Consider the following 26,043-nt stretch of genomic DNA (forward strand, 5'->3'; position numbering starts at 1 on the left):
TGGAGAAGTTTTTCCTTTCTCTCAGCAGTTGGTCGTAACTGATAAATGGTTATATCTTGATTGAACAAGCTTCCAAGAGTCGGAGGGCAAAAGAGCTTTTGTAAAACACTGACATAGAAGCTAACAATACCCAAGGCAGGTGGATCCTCCAGGAGTCATCAGAAAAACCAAAACTACTGTCTACAGGATCAACTGCTTCCCATCAATTGGGGCGGACAGGCAGAAAGCAAATGAGGGCTAATCAAAGGCTCTCAGTGATGGGTGTACTTTCAACTGATGGGGAGGCATATGCTTTTTTTGTTTGTTTTGATTTTTTTTTGGTAGTTGCCAAAGGAATTTCTTTCAAAATCGAGTGTCTACTTAAGCTTGTTGCCAGACACATTCTCCGTACAGCTCGGGATTGTGTGGAGCACCACTTGGCCTGTTTCCTTGGACAGGTTTCCTACACATAAGAGATGAGCTGAAGAATCATAAGGAAGTGAAGCTTTGTGCTAGAGATAATGCTCAGTGGATAGAGTGGCTGCAGAGCATACGGAAAGCTCTGGGCTCCTCCACTAGCACTGAACAAGCCAAGTGTCCTAGTGCAAGGCTGTATTCCATGGAGAGGCGAAGCAGGAGGGTCTGCTTCAACGATGCCCTCACTGAGAGGTCACTATGGGCTCGGAGACCTTGCCTTTAAAAAGGAGTAAAGGATGAAGGTGCTATGGGAACTCCAGGGGTCAATAGATAAGAAAACTTCCACCCTGATTAGATCTGACCAGACAACTCAAAGTTTGGAAAAGAAGCAAGGTTACAGCTATATGTATTTTGGATGAAGGGCAGGGCTGAAGACCCTCACAGAGCAGAAAGGCCAACCTTTGGTTCACCTATCTAACCACAGGCTGGTCCACACCTATGCTGACTCCTGTGTGAGGCTGCTGTAGGCTTTCCAGCTTGAGGAGATACTTTCAGCTGTCCCTCCTACCGCTTCCCTAGAGAAATGGCATTGAGGCCAAGACTCACTGTTCAAGCAGTGCTTTCTCGTCTCCTTACATTATTGAAGAATCCAGTTAGCATGTCCTTCTTGGTGACATACTAAACCTTGTGTGCACATTCTATTTTTAATTTTAATGTGCACTAGCTTTATAATTCTAATCATTACACATTTTCCTTCCTCCTTAGCCTTGTAAGTGTGTCACAGACGACTGAAAAGTTCTGTGGTCTTTGTAACTATCGTACCTTGCAAAACTCAGGTCTACAAATGCTCAGAAAGGTAGAGGGTAAGGGTTGCAAATCGAGGTGCAGCACCACCACAGTGGAGTGAGGCTAGAGAGAGAAGAAAAAGGGATATTCAAGCAGCAGCTTATTCTGAATTGACTTAAAGAACTGGTATACATGTATGTATATATGTTTTCATAGTGTACAGATGTACATATATATATATATATATATATATATATATATATATATATATATATATATGTACAGGTACATGCTGCATGTGTGTGTGTGTGTGTGTGTGTGTGTGTGTGTGTGTGCATGGGTGCACACATGCATGCTAGAGTTTCAGGTAAAGCTTAAAGGTAATTATCATACTTATATTAATCAACCACAAGAGTGTTCTAAATCATGGAGATAGTGGGACGGTTCACTGAGATCTTCTCCATTGCAAAGGCCAAGAACTCTACATGAAGCTCAAATTTAGCCAATCAGATGCTTTGCTGTGGAAAGTTGGTAACACAGATAACAAAGAAATATGTCCTTTTACCTGGTAATGTTGACTGGGTGCCTTGTTGCCATCAATTGGAGAAAGTCTGCATAAGGCAGGGCCTAGATCTGCGGAGCATGGGTTTAAAAATGGCTGCAGCATCCTGACAGGCTGCAGTTCATTCCTTTGTGCATTCTCTTCAGTATTATTTCTACTTGCACAATCTTTCCTCCCATTGCTCAAGGCTGGAAGCACCATGATGCCTGATTGAAAGGCTCTGAACAGACTGTCTCCAAGGAAGTGAGAATTAACAGCACTGAGAGGGTCCTGTGACAATTTACATGGCTGAACCAATTTCAGCACACCACGGATTGACGCCCTACTCCCCACTGTGTGTGTATGTGTATACATGCATCTGTGGCATGCAAGTGCCTAGATGGACATGTACTATGCATGTGTGGATGCATGTATGTAGGACAAAGGAACACCTTAGTAGTTTCTCAGCTTCAGGTATTCCTCAAGCATTGACCAACTTTGAAACAGAGTCTCTCTTACTGCCTGGATCTCACTAATTAGACCACATGGGCCAGTAAGGCCCTAGCGTCCTCCTATTATACTTTCCCAGTGCCAGAACAACAAATTCATGCTGCCACAATCTGATGTTTACTTAGGTCCTGGGTTCAGCCTCAAGTCCTCAAGCTTTCAAGCCAGAGACTTTGTTGACTGAGCCCTATTCTCAGTCCAAGTTTTCCCTTACTGTATCCCAAAGGTGCACTATGCCCTGGGGACCCTTCTCCTAAACTATGGACCACCATCAATACCTTATCCACAGCTGTTGACTTAGGAGTGCCATTTATCCCTTATCAAAGCTCACTGTCCTTTTGTACAGCTCCATACCCCTTCTGCCATGCCTTCCCCACCATGATGGACTGTACCCTCTGGAAGTTAAGCAAGAATTAACCTTTCCTGTCTTAACTCGCTTTTTGTCAAGATATCCTTTCATAGCAATAGAGAAGTAACTGACATGTCCCAGAAAACCCCGAGGATACCCAAATCCACAGGTGCTGTCATCTCATCAATAACATGAAATGCATATGTAGCCTACACATATTCTCTCAGAAGCTGTGAACATGTGTGTTCCTGTGGGTGTGTACATGTATACATGCAGATATGTGTGTATGAGTATGTGCACATGTATGTGGAAGACAGATATCAATAAGTGGTGTCTTCTTTGACTGCTCCCACTTCATGTTTTGAGACATGGCTCTCAATAAATTATGAGTTCACTGGTTTAGCTGTATTAACCAGGAAGCCCCAGAGGTCTGTCTCCATCCTCAGCACTGAGGTTATACATTCACACTGCTATGCTTAGATTTTTACATTGGTTCTGAGGATATGAACTCAGGTCCACATATTCGAACAGCAAACATTTCACGTGCTGAATTATCTTTCTGGCCCCTCTTATATTTTGCAGTCACTTGTAGACCACATGTAGTGTGCAGCACAGTAGAAATGCCTTGTAAATTGTTGGTACACTGCTTTACTAAGGGAAGAGTCTGGAGAAAACCATTTGCACATGTTTAATAGAAATATAGAATTTTCAGTACTTCTGCCTTTAGTTGACTCAGTCCATGGGAACGAAGTTGGTGTGCTTATGGAAGAAATACTATAATTCATTTCTCTTCTTTAAAATTTCACATAAAATGACTTTAACACTTTGCAGCCAGAAAACAACTAATGCAAAGTTACACACTCACTCACATACAGTATGATTTTTCTCCCTAATTAGAAGTCGTTTTACCAAAAAGAAGGTTTTGTCTTTAAACCTAATTCAGTGTTGTTGAGAGGTGACTCCCAGAGGGAAGCCAAATAATCAGGAGATAGATACACACCATATACCATAAGAAGAGATGTGTGGTGTCACCTGTCTGCAAATTGTCACAGAACATAAAGATGAAAGGAAATAATAGTGGGGTTTTACAGAGACAACCACTGGCAGGGATTGAGAACCTCTTCATTTCTTCTTAGATCATTGCCAAAAGAAGAGTGTGGAATAAAAGGGGGGGATATATACATGGCCCAAAGACACTTAGAAGTGTGCCAGGGGGCTGAAGAGAGGACTCTGCAGGGAAAGCACTTGTTCTGTGGGTATTCCCACGCACACTGTGGCACATTCATGCTGGCACACACACACACACACACACACACATACACACACACAAACACACCATGCCACACCACACCACTTTAAAAAACAATTTATTTACTAATTAATAGCTTTTTTTTTTTTTGTTACTTGAGAGAAGGTCTCCCATTGTGTAGCTCAGATTAGCTGCAAACTTTTAGTCCTGCCTTGAGCCTTAGGAGTGTTGGAATTTAGAGACATAACCCATGGTGTACCTGAATTCAAGCAGCCCTCAGCGTCTCAGACATACTGGCTCTGGGCATGTGTGGAAACAGCCTCTGAATCCAGGTCTGAAGAGTGAAGGGGTGTTTACTGAATCCAGGGATGAAGGATGAAAGGTTCAAAAATGGTTAAGGCCAAGAGAACCCGTAGGGTTTGGAAGCTAACGGAACAATTTTGTAGCTCTAAATGCTTTTTCAGTGTATCCTCTAGTAGTTCATAGGAGAGATGCGTGGACCCCAGTGTGGCAGCATTGAGAAGAAATTCAGGTATTTAGATCACAGAGGTAACACGGGCCTTCAGGAACTCTGGCTCCTTCCTGGTCCCTTGCTTCTCATCTGATCTTTCTGCATTTGGCTGGTTCTTTTATTCCTTCTCCATGTATTATGACCTAGCCATGAATCTCATTGGGTGCCAACCCCATGTTTACTGGACTTTAGCCTCCAAACTCCAGAGCTTCATAACTGTCGTTGCTTTAAAAAGTTATGTAGCTCCAGGTATCTTGTTATAGCATGCGAAAATGTTCTGAAGCAAAGCTGATATTTATGGCTCTCAATCTTGGCTGTGCATCTGAAACACAGGCAGGGTTTTAAAAGGATACAGGTGTTTCATTTCCGTCATAGACTTAGAGAATTAAGATTTCCTGGGGTGTATTTTAGGCATTTGGCTTTTTTAAAAAAGCTGTGGTTCTGGCCTGGTTCCATCCTTCTAGTGCTTGCATATCTCACATCCACATTTTCATTTATGTCTCTGTGTCACCAACTTTGACCTTTCCACTGAATACCTCCCCCATGAGCAAACGCCCACATGTTAAAAAGGTTGGTTCTGTGTCATACCTACAAGTCTGAATTATGGTACCACTTTCTCAGATGAGCCACCTAGGGCCTGAGTGAAGGCTCAGGACAATGGCTGCCATGCAAAAACAAGACCATGCAAGAGGCCAGGCACAGCTGAGGGCATGCGACTAGAGATGTAGTGGCAGAGACAGGGAGTCCAGATTTTCTTTGCCAGCCTCCTGAGATAAACTGGTTGTTTCCAGAAGCAGTGAGAAATCCTACCTCAATAGAAGATAGATTGTACATGAGGACCAACACATGAGGTTGATGCTCAGATGCCCAGCATCCACATAAAAGACAGGCAGGCATGAGAATTTGTCTATAATACCAGTGCTAATGGTATATATATATGTGTGTGTGTGTGTGTGTGTGTGTGTGTGTATGTATGTGTATATATATGTATGTATATATGTATATGTGTGTATGTGTATATATATATATATATATATATATGTATGTATGTATGTATGTATGTATGTATGTATGTATGTATGTGTGTGTGTGTGTAGTGGAGAACAACAGAGAAATACAGTGGTCAACCTTTGTCCTTTATATATACATATGCACAAATGCCTCACAAGCAGACAGAAACAATGCTGGTCAGTTTTAACTGTCAACCTGAAGCAACTATAATCATCTAGAAAGAGAGGCTTATAAAGCTGGCCTGTGAGCAAGTCTGTGAGAGATTGTTTTGATTATTAATTGAGATGGGGAGACTGGTTCTGAAAGGTATTTGGTCTCTGGTCTATCTGAAAATTGAGGAAGTGTGAACTAACTACTAGGGAGCAAAGATGCCATACTCTCATTTTGCTCTGGATATATGACATGACGACCTTCTAGAGTTCCTACCTGGGCTACACCAAAATAAAGGACTGTGGTCTGGAATTGTAAGCCAAATAAACTGTTTTGTTCCTATACTGCCTTATGTCAGGGTATTTTATCATAGCAATGAAAGTAAAGCTAGAATAGATACAGACAGCCATCCATACATGCTCTCCCTTCTTTCTCTTCCAAGCCACACTCAAAAGACACCGTGGTTTTTAAGATGAAGGCTTGATACAAGAAGAGAGTCAACAGTGAGCTTTGTGCTCTTAATATTGCCTTCCTTCTTTAGGTTTCTCTCATACCTCACTCCATTTTACTGGCTATCATTACCGAAGATCCTTTGCTGGTTCTTCCAGAGGTCTGCAAGTTCACTAATGGAGAGGCTCCCAGGACTCCGTCATCGGCCCTTCTTCTCATATCCACATTCACAGTAAACTTTTCAAGTGACTCACTTTGGTCCCATCCTGAAAAATGTCATCTATATGCCGATTCTCTCAGATCCACCATTGAATCCTGAACCTCAATCCTGTCATGTATCCATCACACTCCTGAACATTGTCATTTGGATGCTGAATATGTATCTCAAGGTGGACCATACAAGGGATTAGATCATCACTTCCCATCAGCCATTTCTCCTTCAAGTCTGGCCTCTTTCTGACAGTGACATCACTCTCAGAAGTGAAGAATGAAACAATCTGAAAGTTAACTGTCCAGTTCCCCTTGTACACTTCATCCACCCCATCAGTGTTGCCTGTATGTTTTCATGTGGTCATGGAGCTGTGTACTACTGTATGTGGGTTTTTCACAGGTTCTGGAGATGGTGAACAATTTTACTTAGGCTTTTGTAGCAATCACTCTTATCCTATGACACATCTTCCCAGCTCTTGGGTGGCTTAGTATATGTTGAATTCTTACATTTATAAAAGTCCACTTGGAATTTCCTAAGGAATGGAGACCAGAAAGTGAAGTGGGCACAGAATGGATTATGAGACTCAGACTTTCAATTCCATGGCTCCCCATGCAATGCTGGTAAGACCAAGAAGGAAATTCTGTAGTCTAGGACAGACCCATCTAGGACACGGTCTGACTTATGTCCCTGTAAAGCCACCACCACCACCTCCATCCTCACAGGTGCTTCTTCTGCTATGTTCATCTTCCAGATTCCCACAGAGCATCTCCTGTTTATTATTCATATTTACTTCAGTGGTCTGATGCCATAGAGTTCTCGGGAAGCTAAGTGTCTTTCAAACTAGCTGTCACACTCATTCCTATGGTATCATTTATTTTTCACATTTGTAGCCACTTAATCAATCGGTCAATTTATTTACTTAATATTTAAGTGTGTGCTTTCTGTCTCTGCTCACTGAGTTGGGGATCATAAGCACTGACCTCCCCTAGAGCTGAGAACGGCGTTTGGCCTGTAGAGATTATTCAGTGCATAGATATTCAGTATGGATTCCATAAATAACTGTGACGTACAGCCAGGTTTGACTATTTTAAACTACCCAATTTTAAACAGAAACTTATTAACAAAAACCTATGCTTAGCACTTTAATCGTCAAACTTTCACAGAAAGGTAATAATTGGTTATAAAAAGGCTGTTATTCACCTTAACATGTTTAATTGCCATACTCTTCTGCACAAAATAAACCATTCCTATGAGAGGCCACGTTCTTCTAACCTTGAGGCTACAGCTGAGAGAACGGTACTTTCGTGGAGGCTCAGAACTCTTTAACATTCTCAGGTTGACTCTGCTTCTGCCTGGAGTCTGGGAATCAGATGTAGTGGGAGGTGAGAAGTTTAGGAATGTCTATCTTGATGTGTAATCTTGGGTTAGGTTTGTCTAGAGCATTGAGAAGAGCTGTTGGTACTGCAGCAAAGGGCTTGGGAACAAGAAAATCACACATAGCAAGAAACACACCAGGAACAAAGCCAGAGGCTAAGTCAAATACTCCAAGACTGGGCCAGAACCCAGATGCAGTCAGAGGACTCCAGAGGGTAAGTTGAGAGGGATCCTGAAATCATTGCCACCTGGGGATGAGGAATCAATCTTCCCAACTGTGGCACAACAGTGTAATTTAGGTTTGGTAAGTTTAAGAAAGCAGTTGACTCTATTTAGAAAGTGTTTGCTAGGCCATTAAGACATGAGTTCAATCCACAGAACTTACTAAAAGAGCCTAACTTGGTGCCTTACATCTCTAGTTCCAGTACAGGGAAGGTGCAGAAAGAAGCTTCCGGGGGGGGGTGGGGGTGGCTGACCAGACATCGTAGCTGAATTGATGAGTTCTAGGTTCAGTGAGATGCCCTGTCTCAAGAACTAAAGTGGATCAAAGAAGGCATCTGGCCTGCACACACACACACACACACACACACACACACACACACAAATGTAGACACAAATATACAACAGTAAAGACAGGCAGGCAGGTAAGTAGTACCTGAATAGCAGCCTTGGAATCCCAAACTCTTAAATCACAGAATCACATCTACATACCAAAACACTAAGGGGGCATGTGCATGCGGCTCTTGTTTGTCCTGTGGCTTTGGAACACAGATTTAAAACTATCAAGTAGTCCCCCGAACCTAACAAATGTATGTATGTATGTATGTATGTATGTATGTGTGTGTGTGTGTGTATGTATGTATGTATGTATGTATGTATGTATCCATCTATCTGTCTGTCTATCTATCTATCTATCTATCTATCTATCTATCTATCTATCTATCTATCTATCTATTGATGTAGATGTAGATATACAAATCCACACCCCAGTGGCTGGGTTGTGAGACCAGAGTTTCTAAGAGGGTCTGAGTTTCCTCTCCATGGTATATGCAAATAGCTCAACAGAGCCACCAGGCTGAGGAAGCTGAGGAAAGCAGAAAGATACTATGTGTCTGTGTGTCTGTCTGTGGCTGTACACCCCTCTGTGTACTGTTTCATGGCTGCCTCTAGACTTCTTTGGAGGAAGGAACATGTCTCATTAGGAAGAAACTTTGAGGAGCCCTGGAAGGGTGTGGAGGGAACCAGAGAAGTAAGTGAGAAGTCAGAGCCCCAGGCTCAGCAGCAGACAGGGAACTGGCTAGAGTGGGTGGGAGTGGGGACACAACTGCCCTTGCTTTGTGAGAGGGGATGGCTATTGAGGAGATGGGGCACATAAGCAGTGAACCGAGGCACAGTTCTGAGGGTGCCACATTTCTCTGTTCTTCATGGATTGGACTTGAGAAAGATTTATCCAGTGGGACAGTTACACATGAGGCTGGTGCTGCGCAAAGCTGAGGAAAGGGAAGTGAGAAGCAAGTGGAAGTCAGCAGAGAGAAGAAGACAGAGGAGGCAGTCCTGAGGAAGGTGGGGGTGACGTGCTTGTGTGGCATGTGAGTGAGTCATGGAGATCAATCCAGATTAACACATAAAAGACACTAGCTGGCACAGACTGGAGCATGCTCCCCACCAGAGCTACACATACACCCTCGCATACATGTGAGAAAAGCATGTTCTGTACAAGCACTGGAGAAGATGATGTGGACTTGACCCAGGAGACCAAGTGCTCACCATCTCTTGGCTGAGCCCCTGTAAGCTTCTCACCTGTCCCAGATCTATTTCCATCAGTGTCTTCCTCTCCTACCCAACTGTCTATGTCTACTGCTGTCTTAATGTCTCTCATCCAATTCTTTGCTCCAGAACACAAGAACCTATGAACCTCAGTAGAAAGCCTATGTGGCAACTCGGATACTTACATGCAAGACATGAGCCATGCTTCCTTAATTATCAATATAAGGTGCTACTCTGGCATGACCCAGGTTGCTGTTAAGTGAATTATATATTTTTTTAAAAGTCATATTTTGCATTTTAAACACCCATGTCACACCAGTCAACAGTGTAACACTAGGATTCTGAGTCTACTTCACTGGGACTTATTTGGGGAGCCTGGTCTGTCTGTCTTTTTTTAAACATCTCTCTCTCTCTCTCTCTCTCTCTCTCTCTCTCTCTCTCTCTCTCTCTCTCTCTCTCTCTGTGTGTGTGTGTGTGTGTGTGTGTGTGTTTGTCTGTCTATGTCTGTATGTGTGGTCATGTCTGAACTGTGACACCAGGATAGAAGTCTGAGGACAACCAGAGGGAATCTGTCTCTCCTGCCATGTGGGTTTCAGGGATAAAACTCAGATCCTCATACTTGGCAGAAAACTCCCTAGTCCTCCAAGCCATCTCACTGGCCCAGGAGAGTCTGCCTGCTATCACCTCTGTTTTCTTTCATATCGGGGCCAAAAGATTAAAACATACAAATATGGTCATTTGAAAAGCACATAGGTAGAAAATATTTTTGGTGCCTTAAAGTTGTGCTGCACAACATTAAAAAATCTTTACAAGGTATCTGGATGCCTTTAGGAAAATTTACTTGTAGACTTTCCAAAGAGTATTTAGTTAAAATGCTGCAATCTATGTAGGTGTCTGAGGCCAGCTCTAGAAAAGAGAGCTGGTTATTTAGCCACAACAATTTTAACCTATGCAAATGGCTCAATACATATGACATAATTAAAAGTCTACAATACATGACATTCATATAAAACCTGATCACATGTAAATAAAAGATAAATCCATTTTATAATAGGCAAAGATTTGATGAATACCTACAGTGCCATCTTTCAGGAGACAGAGGCATGAGTACCTAGAAATCAAAGCAACCTTATGGACATTACAAAGCTGGACTAGCCAAGAACCTAGCACAATCCTTCTTTATTTAAATTTATATCATTCACAAAATAATGGTAGTGGGTGTGGGGAGATCAGTAAGATGGCTCAGTAGGTAAGAGTTCTGGCCTCCAAGTCTGAAAATCTGAATTCATTTTCCAGAACCAACATGGTAGAAGTAGAAAACCAATTCCCATAGGCTACCCTCTGACCTACACATAAACACTGCTCTTCTGCACTTTACACATAAAATAAATAAACATGTTTTTAATAAAATCCCAGAATTCTCACAAAATAAGATAGTGAGCTCAGGGAGCAAGCAGGAAGTTAGGCAAATATGAAATAGAGAATTTAAAAATAAACAATGACACTTCTGTAACAACAGTCCAACTTAAAAAATAAAATGGGACTTGAAGTTATGTGGATCAATGTCACTTCAAGACATTAGTTTTGCATCCAAATAGTATTGGATGAAAGAGTTGTTGCCCAATATGTAATGCTCTCTTGGAAGGAAAAATTATATAAATATGTATATATCCTGAAGTTTAAGAACATTTGATGCAAAAGACATTTTTAAACACCTCTTAGCCTGATTAAATGAAATGCCTTTCACAATGTTCTCCTGACAATGAGATGAAGTAAGAACAATTTTGCTGTAATCATTAGGTGAGAACTAACAGCTGAAGTATATGTAATAGCAACTCACTTCAGGGTGACTCTAGTTCATGCTGGTTTCTTAACATCCTCTGATGGAATCTTCCCTTCCCCTAAGAATGTTTTCTAAGTCTTTTAAAAAACCTACCAAGGTATGAAGCCTCTGGGGACAGAGGGGATCCCTTCATCTTCCTACAGGGGAACCAGATGTTTCCCTAGTCAATAGCTCTTCTGCTTGGGATCTAAAAACATGTGGCCACCCATCTGTTTTCAGGAATGTCTGTATGGAGTACTTGAGTCTTTTCGATCATAGTTCTGAATTAGTTATTCTATTCAGAGAACAGGAAGCACACGATTCAGGAATGGGTAAGAGCCTTTGAAAAGATCAGTACAGGCAATGGTTAGCTTCACGTGCTAACTTGACCCAACCAAGAATTACTTGGGTAGAGTCTGAGTGAGAAATTATCTGGATTGAATAGGCTTGTGGACATGGACCACCTTCATTATTAATATTAATTGATGTAGAAAGACCCAACCCACTTTGGGTGTCATCATTTCCTGGTCTAAGGCTCTATACTGCATCTAGGCAAAGACATTGATCTGATTACAAACAAGAAGACTAGTGAGCAAGCATGCATATGTTCACTTCTCTCTGCTCCTGAAGGTGGACGTGCTGTGACTAGCGGTTTGAAGTTCCTGCCTTGACTTCCCAGGAATGAAAAGATACTTGGGGTGTAAAACCTCTCCAATTGCTTTTACTCCATGGTATTTTTATCACAGCAACAGAGATAAAACTGGAACAAAGATGGGACCAAGTATAAGGCAATTGTAGACATTATAAGCAGTTTAATCTCACTGCTTTTTAGGAAGGTTGTGTACTATTATTATCTTCTTTTTTTTTTTCAAGCAAGGATAGAAAACAGAAAGAGATTAGGTAACTGAAGTTTTTGAAGTATTCAAACAAAATTCAGAGAATCTGGCTCCAGTGCTCTTTGCCTTAAGGAGATAAGAATCTAAAGGCCAGTGCTCCCTCTAAGGGATACCAGGTATCAGAGGCAGAGTCGTGGGCAGTAAGCAGGGAGCAAGGCCACATGCTCCTCATCCTGGTTCTGCATATTATGAATATATTCCAGTTTCTGTGGGCCCTACAAGAGAACTATGATTTTATTAATTTTCCTTTGCTTTCAGTTATCTGGTTGCTTGTTCTCATGTAGCCCAGGTTATCCTGAAACTCCTGAATTTCTTTTCTTCCTGCCTCAATTTCTGGCAGGATTTTAGGTCTGTACCATCACACCTAATTTTTTTTTTATAATACTATAGTCAGATCTCAGAATTACATGCAGAACAGTCAAGCCCATTACCAACTGCACTACATCCCTAGGCATGACTGTATATTTATGAGATGGATATTCTAATTTTATTTCCCATTCTGAGATAAAATACTCTGATAAAGAGCAAAACAGAGAAGAAAGGATTTACAACTTAGAGCTCAAGTCATGTTTCATAATTATGTTCCATAATTTAGTCCATTATCACCATGGCTGGAAACACAGCAACATCCAAGCAGACATGGTTCTAAAGAGGTAGCTTAGAGTTCTACATCTTGATTCACACACGGGCAGCAGGAAGAGGCTTCCATCACAGTGGAAGGGGCATGGGGCATCACAGTGATGGGGGCATGGGGCAGCTAGTCACATCCAGAGTCAAGAACAGAGTATGTTTATATGTCTTGTAAGTGTGTTTGTGTACTCGCTCTCTGTCTCTCCGTCTCTCTGTCTCTCTGTCTCTCTGCCCCCCCTCTGGCTCTGTTTCACTCTCCCTCATTCTGTCTCACACTGTCTCTCCACGTTTAGAGAGTTCAGAACCTCCTGTCTAGGGAATTGTGTTGATCATAGTGGGCAAGCACAAGACAACCAATCAAGGCAATCAAGACATTTTTTCATAGACATACCCAAGTCCAACCAAATATTTACATTTATACATATACACCCTTCACTTAGACTCTCTTTCTAAATGATCCTCTGGGGTAGGTCAAGTTATTATCTTCACTTAGGACTCAAATATCTAAAAAATCTAGAGTGTCAAATACTCAAACAGGAACAAGTAAGCAAGAAGCTCTCTGATGATAGGTAGGAAAACTGATAAATGAACAGCCAAAGTGATATAAATGCCTGTAAGTTAGACCATCTGGAGCTTTCACTCTGGTGCATTGAAGTTGCCTTCAAAGACCGCTGTCCTTGGTGCTGATTCTTTATGTGTGTATCTTATCTGTTGATATCAACACTTGCCTTATCTCCAAATGAAATGGATCAATCTGTATCTAAGCATATACACAACTTTCACAAACACTGCATATACTATTGGATCCTATGGTCCTTCATTCACACATGTATCCATGTTATGAGGCATTAGAAGAAAGTCAAGTGTTCTATAGCCCCTGACTGAAGTGCTCACAATTTTAGAGACTATGATTAGAAGTGAGCTGTTCTCCTCTTTTTTCTTTTGAAGGCAATACAGCTGGGCTTTACTGGGTCAAGACCTTTCCAGGGCAGAGAATTTAAACTGTGTCCACTGTGGAGGGAGGGATTCTAGTGGCAGAGTGGTGACTGTGTCAGTCTGGGAGAACAGAGAGAGGAAGACTTGGACTCTCAATCAGTGCCCGTGCTGCAGGTTTTCTTCATAGTGAGTGGATGGCTGGTGGCTTACCTCCAGAGCCCTAAGTCTCTTCAGGAGAAGTCTACTGTCTTCTTTCCCCTCCTCAGTACTGCTGTGCTCACTTCTTGAGTCGTCCTGGGCCACCACATGGAGATCACCTAGTGTTGCTTGCTCTTTTCTCTCTTCTTCAGATGCGCTTTCCTGAAATCAGAAAGAAAGACAGCACTGTCTTCACTCATCTACAGCAGGGATGTAGCAAATCTAAAGGGAGAAGGCTGAAATAGAGACAAATTTTGTAAGTAAGGTGAGCAGTGCTTATATTAGTGAACACAGTAGACTTTTATTCTGTCTGTGGAAAATGTACACATGCAAGTGTTCACAATGTGTACACACACGCACATGTGTGCACATGTATAATGGAGGCCCATAACTTTTTTGAGACAAGAACTCTCACCAATAATAACTCCACCAATTAAGCAAGACTAGCTGACAGAAAGCCCCAGGGTTCTGTCTTTTCCCATGTCCCCAGTGTTGGGATTACAAGCAAACACCACCATGCCTAAGCATTTTACATGGAATCGGTGTACTGCACTAAGGTACTCATGCTAGCAAATTAAGTTAAAACAATTAATACTTTATTAATTGTACTGTCTTCCCTGTCTTACCTTACAATTGTTGGTTTTTTTGTTTTGTTTTGTTTTTCCCCTAAACTGTGGTGAAGTAAAGACATAGGGCTGCTGTATCTGAAAATGTATGTTATCTGCCCAGTTGGAGAATCTACACAGGTTGTCAAGCTTCAGGGACAATCATACAGTTATTCTATTCATATTAACACAATACAATTGAACTATGCCTTAAGCTGAGAAAAATTCACCTGGCTTGATACCTTTAGTTGAAAAAGGCAAAGAAAATCCTAAAATTCAATGGACTTATAACAGATTAAGTAATCCAAGGAAAAATCAATATAAAATTTTAAAATAGTAATTTCAGAATTTTTATTCCATTTTTATTTGTGCACGATATGCATGTATATATATGCTTTTGCACATGTATGGGCAGGATGTATGTGGCATAAATGAATGGAGGCATAAATGCATGCATGTATCCATGTGTAAATGCATGATGTAAAAGACACAGGCTGATGGTGAGAATCATTCTTTACCGTTCTTTACCTTATTCAATGATTCAGTTTGATCTGGGCATCCCTTTTCTCCACCTTTTAATGCTGCAGTTTTCGGCTGGCTTGCATGTATGTCAGTATGCAATTTACATGGGCTCTTGGTATATGAACTCAGATCTTTATGTTTGCAGAAAAAGTGCATGTTCTCGTGAGCTGTCTCTGCAGCCAGGTAGAACTTCATGCTCAAAACAAATAGTTACGTCAGCCAAGAATAACCCACTTTCTAAGAACCCCTGTGTCCCCCTTCTAACACTTCAGGATTTGTTGTACAGCCCCAAGGCAGACATAAAGTGCTGTTGTCTTATCTTGCCTCCCTGTTGGAAGCTCCACACTCAACTGTGTCTCTGACAGCTTTTTGGAAGTTGCGAAGTGTTAATTTGAGACTTTCCTTAGCTCTTGCTTTCAAAGGAAAAAAAAATACCAAGAGAACATCATATAATGGGTGATAGAGATGGCTGAGCAGGTAAAAGTGCTTTCTACCCAAGGGGGGGCCCTGAGCTCTAATTCTCATAACTTATGTTAAAGCCAGAGACAATCTTGTATGTTTATATTGCCAGAGTAAGACAGAAGGCAGCGACAGGAGAATCCAGGGAGGCATGAGGCCACCTAGCCTCACACACGGCAGTGAACAAAAAAGTCCATCCCAGCAAGGAGAAAGCTGAGGACCAACACCCCAAGGTGTTCTTTGCCCCCTCAGCTGCATATGCATTAATGTACATGCACACAGAGACACACGTAACACAAAAATATACAAAAAGATAAAAAGCACCATATGAACAATATTCCATCTATTGTGTAATATACCATGGGCCCTGAATCACACACCAGGTAAAACGAACTTAATATGCTATGTAACTCCCAACACACACTGTAGAATCTAAGATCTGGTATAGCAGGTTGCCAACCACTTGGGCCAAACTGGATTATCCATTACTGGTAGACTTTATGCTTAGTAGTAAGTTAAGATCATCTGGATATACCAAAGCAAAACATGATGATCCCTTCCTTAAAGGAACTCATGTTATCTATTTAGAAGGATACAATACCAGGGGAGCCATGGATTCTAGGACAGCATTCACCAAGATGCTTTGAAGGATCCACTGACTTTTAACATATTTTAAATACATTATGAAATATGTAAAAACGTGTACCTTATAGTGCATATGCATATACAGCATATATGTCTATATGCATAATACCACATGTATAAAACACTTCACCATGAGATTGATTCAGGCTAGTTTGTTTTGTGAACATTTCTGAATATAGTTTTATCTATGATCTCTGTATACAATAAACACACTGTGGATTAAGACAGTGACAATGCTTGGTTGGGGAGATGGCTCAGTTCATAAAATGTTTGCCTTGCAAACACAAGTTCCTGAGTTCTATCCCTAATCCCCTACAGAATAGGTCAAGTATGGTGGTACCTGTGATCCCACTTCTGAGGAGGTGTTGGAAGGCCAAATAATAAGCTGTTGTTTCTATAGTTACAATAAACACCCAAAGTGGATAGATAGTACCTGAGGAAAGCGATGTGAGGAGACCCTGAACAAAAGGAACAAAGACAGGGACCCATGGTGTTTTCCTACCTGTGACTCTCCACAGCTTCAGTACTGGCCAGACTGCCTACCCCATGATAAAGCCCAGAACTGTATGCATTTTATTAACAACTCAACTTTGAAGAAAAAAAAGATTATGTGCTTCTCTTTTGAGATTGAATATCAGGGTCAGGGAGGTGTCTCAGTATGTACAGGCACTGACCAAGAAGCCTGGTGACCTGAATGCAATCTCCAGGACCCACATGGTCAAAGGAGGAAACTGACTGTCATAAGATGTTCTCTAAACTTTATATGTGTCTGTGGGACAAGCATGCGTGCATGCATGTTAGAATTTCACAGTTAATTAAGACAAAGGGAAAACACAAATATAGAATGTGAAGGGCATATTAGGCCACTTAATGCTCAGTAAGTCTTAATAATTTCTCTTTGTCCCCTACATAAGTTTGCCAGCATTTATAAACATTGTGTATGTAGTCAATTCTCATTACTCACAGGAGCTGTGTTCCAATCATTGTCATGAACAATTAGCATGTACTAAATTTCATCATAATAGTTCTACAAGACAATTAATATCTCACCCAGATTCCTGCATGATTTTGTGTAAAGCTATCATGGAAAATATATACTGTTAACAGTTTACTACTGAAACTGACGATAGAAAGATACCCCCTGAGGGCGCAGAACAGAGCCCAGCCAATCTGCCACTCGGACTGGCAGCTCCTAAAGGTTGAAAGACTGGTGAGTAGGAGATATAGGCAGACAGGGAGCAGAGAGACCTCTGTGGAGTGCACACAGACACCACAACCTGCCCTGCCTGATCCAGGTACCAGGAACACAACTTTGGAAATTCTGTTCCCACCCGGCGACTCTGAGGCATAGAACAGGGCTCGACCCATCTGGCACCTGGACCAGTGGAGATCCAGGGACACAGACCAGATACAAGGGAAAGGCTAGAACATATCACTGACAACAAAATGGCAAGAGGAAAGCGAAAGAGTATATCCCAAGAAAACCAAGACAACCTGGCAACACCAGAACCCAGCTCTCCCATAACAGCAAACATTGGAATGCCAAACACTCCAGAAAAAAAAGACACAGACCTGAAATCATAACTCAAGATGCTGATAGAGATACTTAAACAAGAACGGGAGGAAAAGCAAAAAGATTCAGAAGCTTTTAAAGAGGAAACAAGAAAAACACTCAAAGAACTAGAGGAAAACAGAACCAAAGAGATGAAGGAATGGAAGAGGGAATTTAAAACGAAAATTGACACAATAAAAAAAACACTAAAAGAGATAACCCTAGAGGTATAACACCTAAAAAAGAAATCAGGAGTCACAGAAGCAAGCATTTCCAATAGATTACAAGAGGTAGAAGAGAGAATCTCGGGGGCAGAAGACAACATTGTAAACATAGACAAAACAGCCAGAGAAGATGCAAAAAACAAAAAGATCCTAACCCAAAATGTCCAGGAAATCCAAGACACAATGAGAAGACCAAACCTAAGGATAATAAGAATAGAAGAGGGAGAAGAGTATCAACTAAGAGGAACAGTAAATATCTTCAACAAAATTGTAGAAGAAAACTTCCCTACCCTCAAGAATGAGATGACCACGAGCATAAAAGAAGCCTTCAGAACTCCAAATAGGTTGGACCAGAAAAGAAATACCTCCCGACACATAATAGTAAAAACACCAAGTGCCCAAAGCAAAGAAAGAATACTAAAAGCAGTAAGGGAAAAAGGTCAGGTAACATATAAAGGCAGAACAATCAGAATCACACCCAATTTCTCAACCGAGACTATGAAAGCTAGAAGAGCCTGAACAGACATCATGCACACCCTAAGAGAGCACAAGTGCCAGCCCAAGCTGCTATACCCAGCAAAACTATCAATCACCATAGATGGAGAGATGAAGATATTTCAAGACAAATCAAAATTTACACAATATCTGACCACAAACCCAGCACTACAATGAATTATAGGTAGAAAACCCAATACAATGAGGGAAAATACAGCCTAGTAAAAACAAGAAAACTCCTAAACAAGAAAACTAAAAGAAGAAAAAGACACAGACACAACTCAACCCACAAAAGCAATAATGGCAAGAAACAGAAACAACTATTCCTTGATATCTATTAACATAAATGTACTCAACTCCCCAATACCGAGACATAGGCTATCAGACTGGATACATAAACAAAATCCAGCCTTTTGCTGCATACAGGAAACTCATCTCAGAAACAAAGACAGACACTATCTCAGAGAAAAAGGGTGGGAAAAAACTTCAAAGCAAACAGCCCCAAGAAGCTAGCTGGAGTGGCTATTCTAATATCGAGTAAAGTAAATATACAACCAAAAGTTATCAAAAAAGATAAGGAAGGACACTTTTTACTCATTACCGGGGAAATTTGTCAGGAGGAACTCTCAATCCTTAAGATATATGCTCCAAATAAACAAGCACCCACATTCATAAAAGAAACCCTACTAAAGCTCAAAAGATACATTTTACCTCACACAATAATAGTGGGAGACTTTAATACCCCACTCTCACCAATGGACAGATCATGGAAACAGAAACTGAACAAGGACACTACAAAGCTAGCAGAGACTGTGAACCAACTAGAATTAATAAGATATATACAGAACATATCATCCTAAAGTAAAAGAATACACCTTCTTCTCAGCACCCCATGGCACTTTCTCGAAAAATGACCATATAATTGGACACAGAACGAGCCTCAATCGATATAAGAAGATTGAAACACTCCCATGCATCCTCTCAGGTCACCATGGTCTACGGCTGGTCTTTAACAACAACAAAGACAACAAAAAGCCCACATACACATGGAAACTAAACAACGCTCTGTTTAACGATAGCAGGGTCAAAGAAGAAATAAAAAAAGAAATTAAGGATTTTCTAGAATTCAACGAAAATGAAAACACAACATACCCAAACCTATGGGATGCAATGAAAGCAGTACTGAGAGGAAAACTCATAGCCCTAAGTGCTTCCAAAAAGAAACTGGAGAGAGCTCACATCAGCAACCTGACAGCACAGCTAAAAGCCCTAGAACAGAAGGAAGCAGATATACCCAAAAAGAGTAGACGGCAAGAAATAACCAAAATTAGGGCAGAAAGAGACCAAATAGAAACAAAAAGAACCATTGAAAAAAACAAAACCAAGAGTTGGTTCTTTGAGAAAATCAACAAGATTGATAAACCCCTAGCCAGACTAACTAGAGGGCAAAGAGAGAGTATACAAATTAACAAAATCAGAAAGGAAAGTGGAGACATAACAACTGAAACTGAGGAAATTCAAGAAATCATCAGATCCTACAACAAATCTTATACTCCACAAAATTGGAAAATCTGGAGGAAATGGACGAATTCCTAGACAGATACAAGATCCCAAAGTTAAACCAGGACCAAGTAAACCATCTAAATAACCCTATAACAGCTAAAGAAATAGAAGTCATTAAAAGCCTCCCAACCAAAAAAAGGCCAGGTCTAGACAGGTTCAGTGCAGAATTTTATCAGACATTTATTGCGGATATAACACCAATACTCTCCAAACTATTCCAAAAGATGGAATCAGATGGAATTCTACCTAACTTATTTTTTGAGGCTACAATAACCCTCGTACCTAAACCACACAAAGACCCTACAAGGAAAGAGAACTTCAGACCAATCTCACTTATGAATATTGATGCAAAAATACTCAACAAAATCCTTGCAAACCTAATCCAAGAACACATCAAAATGATCATTCACCATGACCAAGTAGGCTTCATCCCTGGGATGCAGGGATAGTTTAATATAAGGAAATCCATCAATGTAATCCACCATATGAACAAACTCAAAGAACAAAATCACATGGTCATCTCTCTAGATGCTGAGAAAGCATTTGACAAAATTCAACACCCCTTCATGTTAAAAGTCCTGGAAAGAACAGGAATCCAAGGTCCATACTTAAACATAATAAAAGCAATATACAGCAAACATCAAATTTAACGGTGGGAAACTTGAAGCAATCCCACTAAAATCAAGGACTGGACAAGGCTGCCCACTCTCCCCCTACCTATTCAACATAGTACTGGAAGTCCTGGCTGGAGCAATTAGACAGCAAAAGGAGATCAAGGGGATACAAATCAGAAAGAAAGAGATAAAAATATCACTCTTTGCCGATGACATGATAGTGTACTTAAGTGACCCCAAAAATTCCACCAGAGAACTCCTACAGCTGATAAACAAGTTCAGCAAAGTGGCTGGATACAAAATGAACTCAAACAAATCAGTAGCCTTCATATACTCAAAGGACAAACATGTGGAGAAAGTAATTAGGGAAAAGGTACCCTTCACAATCATCGCAAAAAGTATGAAATACCTTGGTGTGACTCTAACTAAGCAAGTGAAAGATCTGTATGACAAGAACTTCAAACCTCTAAAGAAGGAAATTGAGGAAGATCTCAGAAAATGGAAAGATCTCCCATGCTCATGGATTGGAAAGATCAACATTTTAAAAATGGCCATCCTACCAAAAGCAATCTACAGATTCAATGCCATCCCCATCAAAATTCCAACCTTGTTCTTCATGGAATTGGAAAGATCAATGTGCAATTTCATATGGAATAACAAAAGACCTAGAATAGCAAAATCCATCCTCCACAACAAGAAAACATCTGTGGGAATCACTATCCCTGACCTCAAGCTATATTACAAGGCAATTGTGCTGAATACTGCTTGGTACTGGTACAGAAATAGGCATGTGGATCAATGGAATAGAATAGAAGATCCAGAAATTAGCCCTCATATATATGGTCAGTTGATTTTTGACAAAGGAGCTGTAAACATTCAATGGAAAAAGGACAGCCTATTCAACAAATGCTGCTCGTCCAACTGGCACTCAGCATGCAAAAGAATGAAAATAGACCCTTTCTTATCTTTTTGTTCAAAGCTCAAGTGTAAGTGGATCAAATATCTCCACATTAAACCAGATACACTGACACTATTAGATGAGAAACTAGGGAAAACCTTAGAACACATAGGCACAGGAGAAAATTTTCTGAACAAAACACCAATGGCTCAAGCTCTAAGGTCAAAGATTAACAAATGGGACTTAATGAGATTGCAAAGTTTCTGTAAGGCTAAGGACACTGTCAAGAAAACAAAACTGCAGCCCACAGAGTGGGAAAAGATATTTACCAACCCCACATCAAATAGAGGCCTAATATCTAAGGTATACAAAGAACTCAAAAAGCTAGACACCAGAGAATCAAATAACCCTATTAAAAAATGGGGTACAGAGCTAAACAAAACATTCTCAGCTGAGGAATATCGAATGGCTAAGAAATATCTGAAGAAGTGCTCGACATCCTTAGCCATCAGAGAAATGCAAATCAAAAGAACCCTGAGATTTCACCTCACACCAATAAGATTGGCCAAGATCCAAAACTAAGATGATAACTGATGCTGGCGAGGTTGCGGAGAAAGAGGAACACTTCTCCACTGTTGGTGGGGTTGCAAACTAATACAACCACTCTGGAAATCAGTCTGGTGATACCCCAGAAAATTGGACATAATACTACTTGAAGACCCAGCTATTCCACTTCTGGGCATATACCCCAGAGACACCTTATTACACAACAAAAATATATGCACCACAATGTTCATAGCAGCTCTATTTATAATAGCCAGAAGCTGGAAAGAACCCAGATGTCCTTCAGAAGATGAATGGATACAAAAATTGTGGTACATTTACACAATGGAATACTACTCAGCCACCAGAAACAATGACTTAACCAAATTCTTAGGAAAATGGCTGCATCTAGAGAATATTATCCTGAGTGAGATAACCGAGTCACAGTAGAACAGACATAATATGCAGTCACTGATAGTGGTATGCTAACCCGAGAGGCTCGTACTGCCCCAGAAACAACTCACAGACTGTATGAAGTCCAAAAAATAAAGAAAACAAAACAAAAAAAAAAAATAGTCATGCTCAATCCTTACCCACCAAGAACACATTGACAAATTCCGGGTTGTACCCTGTATTATTTGTACTGTCTGCTCATTGTAAAAAAAAAAAAAAAAAAAAAAAAAAAAATCTTTACACACTGAGAAAACTTTGACTATTTCCAATTTGCATCTTGTTTTACATGTACTTTATGCTCATTGTTACTGGTGGGATCTTTATCACACTATCAAACCTTTAAAAAAAAAGTACTGACAAAAATGTATTGTATAATTTTATGCAAAAATGCTTAAAATCTGTACATTTATCTTTGTTTTGTAAAATAAAGTTGTTAAAAAATAAATTATAGCAAAAGAATTGTGCATAATGATTAAAAAAAAAAAAAAAAAAAAGAAAGATACCCCCCTTATGCCCAAATATAGCATCTCTACTAGGCAAATTCTAGCATTCTTTAAACTCATGAATGCTAACTACCCTGTTTGCCAGCATATGCTTTGAGGGATGCCAGAAATAGCCAATTTACCAACAAAAATGCCTAAAATATAAAAGCAAATCAAAACAAACCATAATGTCAGAATGTCAGGAAGCTAACTAGCCACACTGTAGCCACACTTAGGAAGCAGAGAGGGAAAAACCAAATGAGACTGGGCTTCAGAACCTCAGAGCCCACCTCCCAGTGTCCTATTTCCTCTAGGACTGCTCCATCTCCGCCAAATTCTATGGCCTTCACAAAGAATACCACCACCAGGGACCAAATGTTTGAACGCATGGGCATATGGGGCAGGGGTGCACTTCACAGTCAAAGCACAAGAAAAGAGATTTCTAGCAAGAGTCCAAACACAGTTCTTTAATGTACTCAGCACAAAAAATTTTTTTTGGTTTGTTGTTGTTTTTCCATTAGCACAGAGAGGTTTGGGGTTTTTTTTTGGGGGGGTGATTTTTCTTTTAAACAGCATAAAAATTATTGATCTATGTGCTTAAGACAGGAAAAATAAAACAGAGTCTTTATAATCAATGGAATCACAGTCAATGTTGGGAAACATGACAAGTAGCAAGCTAACTGTCACGGTGACAGAACTCTTGCCAGTGGCAAGTGCTATGGAAGCACAGCTCCAACAGAGCCCTCTGACGGGTGAGCTATAACTAGGGACAGTATGGGGGGAGATTCGGTGACACAGGAATGGAACCACCAGAGCAGCTGCCCTTCTGTGCAGTTACCAAACGATGAGAAGGATGGGCTCTGGGGGAGGGACGATACATGCAGAAGGAACACTGAAGCAAATGCTGAGAGGAGGCAGCATTCTCCTTGTGGGTCAAATAGAGAGGACCTCTGTGCTGGAGACAAAGAGATGCAAGAAAAAGCTGAACAGGAAAGAAAGCTGGGGACACGGTTAACTTAGTAAGTAAAGGCTTGCCTTGTAAGCATGAAGACCTGTGTGTAGTTGATTTCTAGAGCGTGTGTCCAAAAGCACAGAGGATATAACAGTATATGTCAGACCTGCACAAGATCAAGCCAGCAAATGCCTCCCACAGACACAGAAGGGTGGTTGAAGAATTACTGATAACTGATGACTGCTGAAAGAGTGAGAATTTCTTCAGGGATGTGTCCCCTGAGAGGCTGACTATGCTCCAGAAGATACCCTATGTCCATCCCCATCCTGGGAATCACAAAGTGCACTGAGTGTGTCCTTTTTTTTTTTCCAACTTTTTCATTGAATATTCTCTGCATTCACATTTTAGATGTTATTCCTTTCCCACAATCCCATTCCCCTCCTCCTCCCATTGCTTCCATGAAGGTGCTCCCTCAGCCAATCACCCTCTCCGACCTCAGCACCTTGGCGTTCCCCTATACTGGGAAAACGAGCCTTCACTGTACCAAAAACCTCTTCTCCCATTGATGTCAGAGAATGCTATCCTCTGCTGCATATGCACCTGGAGCCATGGGTCTTTTTATGTGTGCTCATTGTTTGGTGTTTTAGTCCCTGGGAGCTGTGGTGGGTTTGGTTAGTTGATAATTTTGTTCTTCCCATGGGGTTTCGAACTCTTTCAGCTCAAATGAAGACAATTCTATGAAATTGGGAGTGGAATGTGGTAGGAAGAACAGGGAAGGATTGGGGGATGGGATTTCAACAAACACTGAAATCCTCAAGCAATTCTCAAATAAAAAAATAAGTAAACAATAACCGCCACAACAACAATAAAACAAAAAACCCCTCACTACTGTTTAATAGTTTGACCTGTAAAGCCAAAGCTAGTGATGTTGCTCCACAGGTATAATCCCAACACTGGGAAAATGGAGACCTGGAGGATCCTTGTGGCTCACTGGTGGCCAGCCTGTTTGTTCTACAAGGCAAATTCACCGCCAGTCAGTGAACCTGTCTCCAGAACAAATAAAAGGAAGACAAATGTGGTAGATAGGATCTAAGGAATGACAGTCAAGATTGATTTCTGGCTTCTACAATAGCATTTGCATGCGTGTGCATACAAAGTTAGACATACAAGTGCACCGCTGCTTCCACTCAGAGCAAGAAGAAGTGGAAGTGAAGTAAGTGAAGCACCATTCTAACTGCTGCCATGGGAAATGCTGTGGATCAAGGTGCAGCAGTTAGAACTGTTAGCAGTCAGACCAGTTGGGAGGCCTTTGTATAGCAATGTTGGGCAGCCATTAGGAACTGAAATGTGTGCACTCAGAGCTTACAAAATTAAGTTTAGTGGCTTTTGTTTTTGTTCCCCATCACTGTGTAGCTGGCTTGTTAGAAAACAAGGACATAAAGTTGACTGTGAATCCCAGCACCTGGGAGAGAGCGAGAAAGGAAAACTGTGATGGCTAATGTTACCCGTCAACTTGGGCACATGTGGAATCAACTGAAACCTGAACATGTGGACACATCTGTGAAGAATTTTCTTGACTGGCTCATCCGAGTTGAAAAGACTCACTCTCAGTCTGGATTACACTGGTGTCAGCCTATATCAAGGGGTAGGGAAGAAGAAAGCTGTTGCTTCTTTGCCTGCTCGCCCTCACTCCCTCACTGGCACATTCACCTATCCTGCTGCAGAGACAGTTCTTTGCTGGTATAAGAGCTTCCTTGTTCAGGATTTCAGAGTATACTGAAGACCAGATGAAACAGCTAGCCTTGTGAACTGTTCAATACATGATTCTTGGCCTTTATGTTAGGAGACAGCCATTGCTGGACTACCTGGACCACAGGCTATAAGCTACTTTAATAAATTCCACACATATGTTACATATATGAAAAATATTTTCTACCAGTTCTATTCCTCCAGAGAATCTCAGAAAACACAAAAATCAAAGCTTAACCATCAGATATTGCTGCATAGTGAGTTGGAAGCAAAGCCAAGCTATGTAAGACTGTGTCTAAATACAAAAGAGGCAGAAGATGACCTCATCAACTACAAACAATTCTACTACCTTTCCCCACACCTTCCCCGTTTATATGACAGTGAGAAGTATTCTGCTTTGGGCAAGAATATAAATCTAGTCTGAAAATCTAAATTTGCCTCCTTATTTGGTCAACAATATTTTCAATAAATTCTTTTCTCCATCTTTTTTTTTAAACAAAAGA

General features: G+C 40.8%; 1 protein-coding gene across 1 annotated transcript in view; it reads right to left on the reverse strand.

Moving 5' to 3' along the window:
• NCKAP5 (NCK associated protein 5) overlaps positions 1 to 26,043 on the reverse strand; it is a gene marked incomplete at both ends in the record, with an annotated part of 755,695 nt that overhangs the window by 290,115 nt on the left and 439,537 nt on the right. The window contains one exon of the mRNA XM_080918408.1: positions 13,797 to 13,946. Coding sequence (XP_080774534.1) covers positions 13,797 to 13,946 — 150 coding nt within the window. The remainder of the gene's footprint in view (positions 1 to 13,796; positions 13,947 to 26,043) is intronic.

Source organism: Micromys minutus (genome assembly GCF_963924665.1).
Source record: "Micromys minutus genome assembly, chromosome: 6".
Classification (NCBI taxonomy): Eukaryota; Metazoa; Chordata; class Mammalia; order Rodentia; family Muridae; genus Micromys; species Micromys minutus.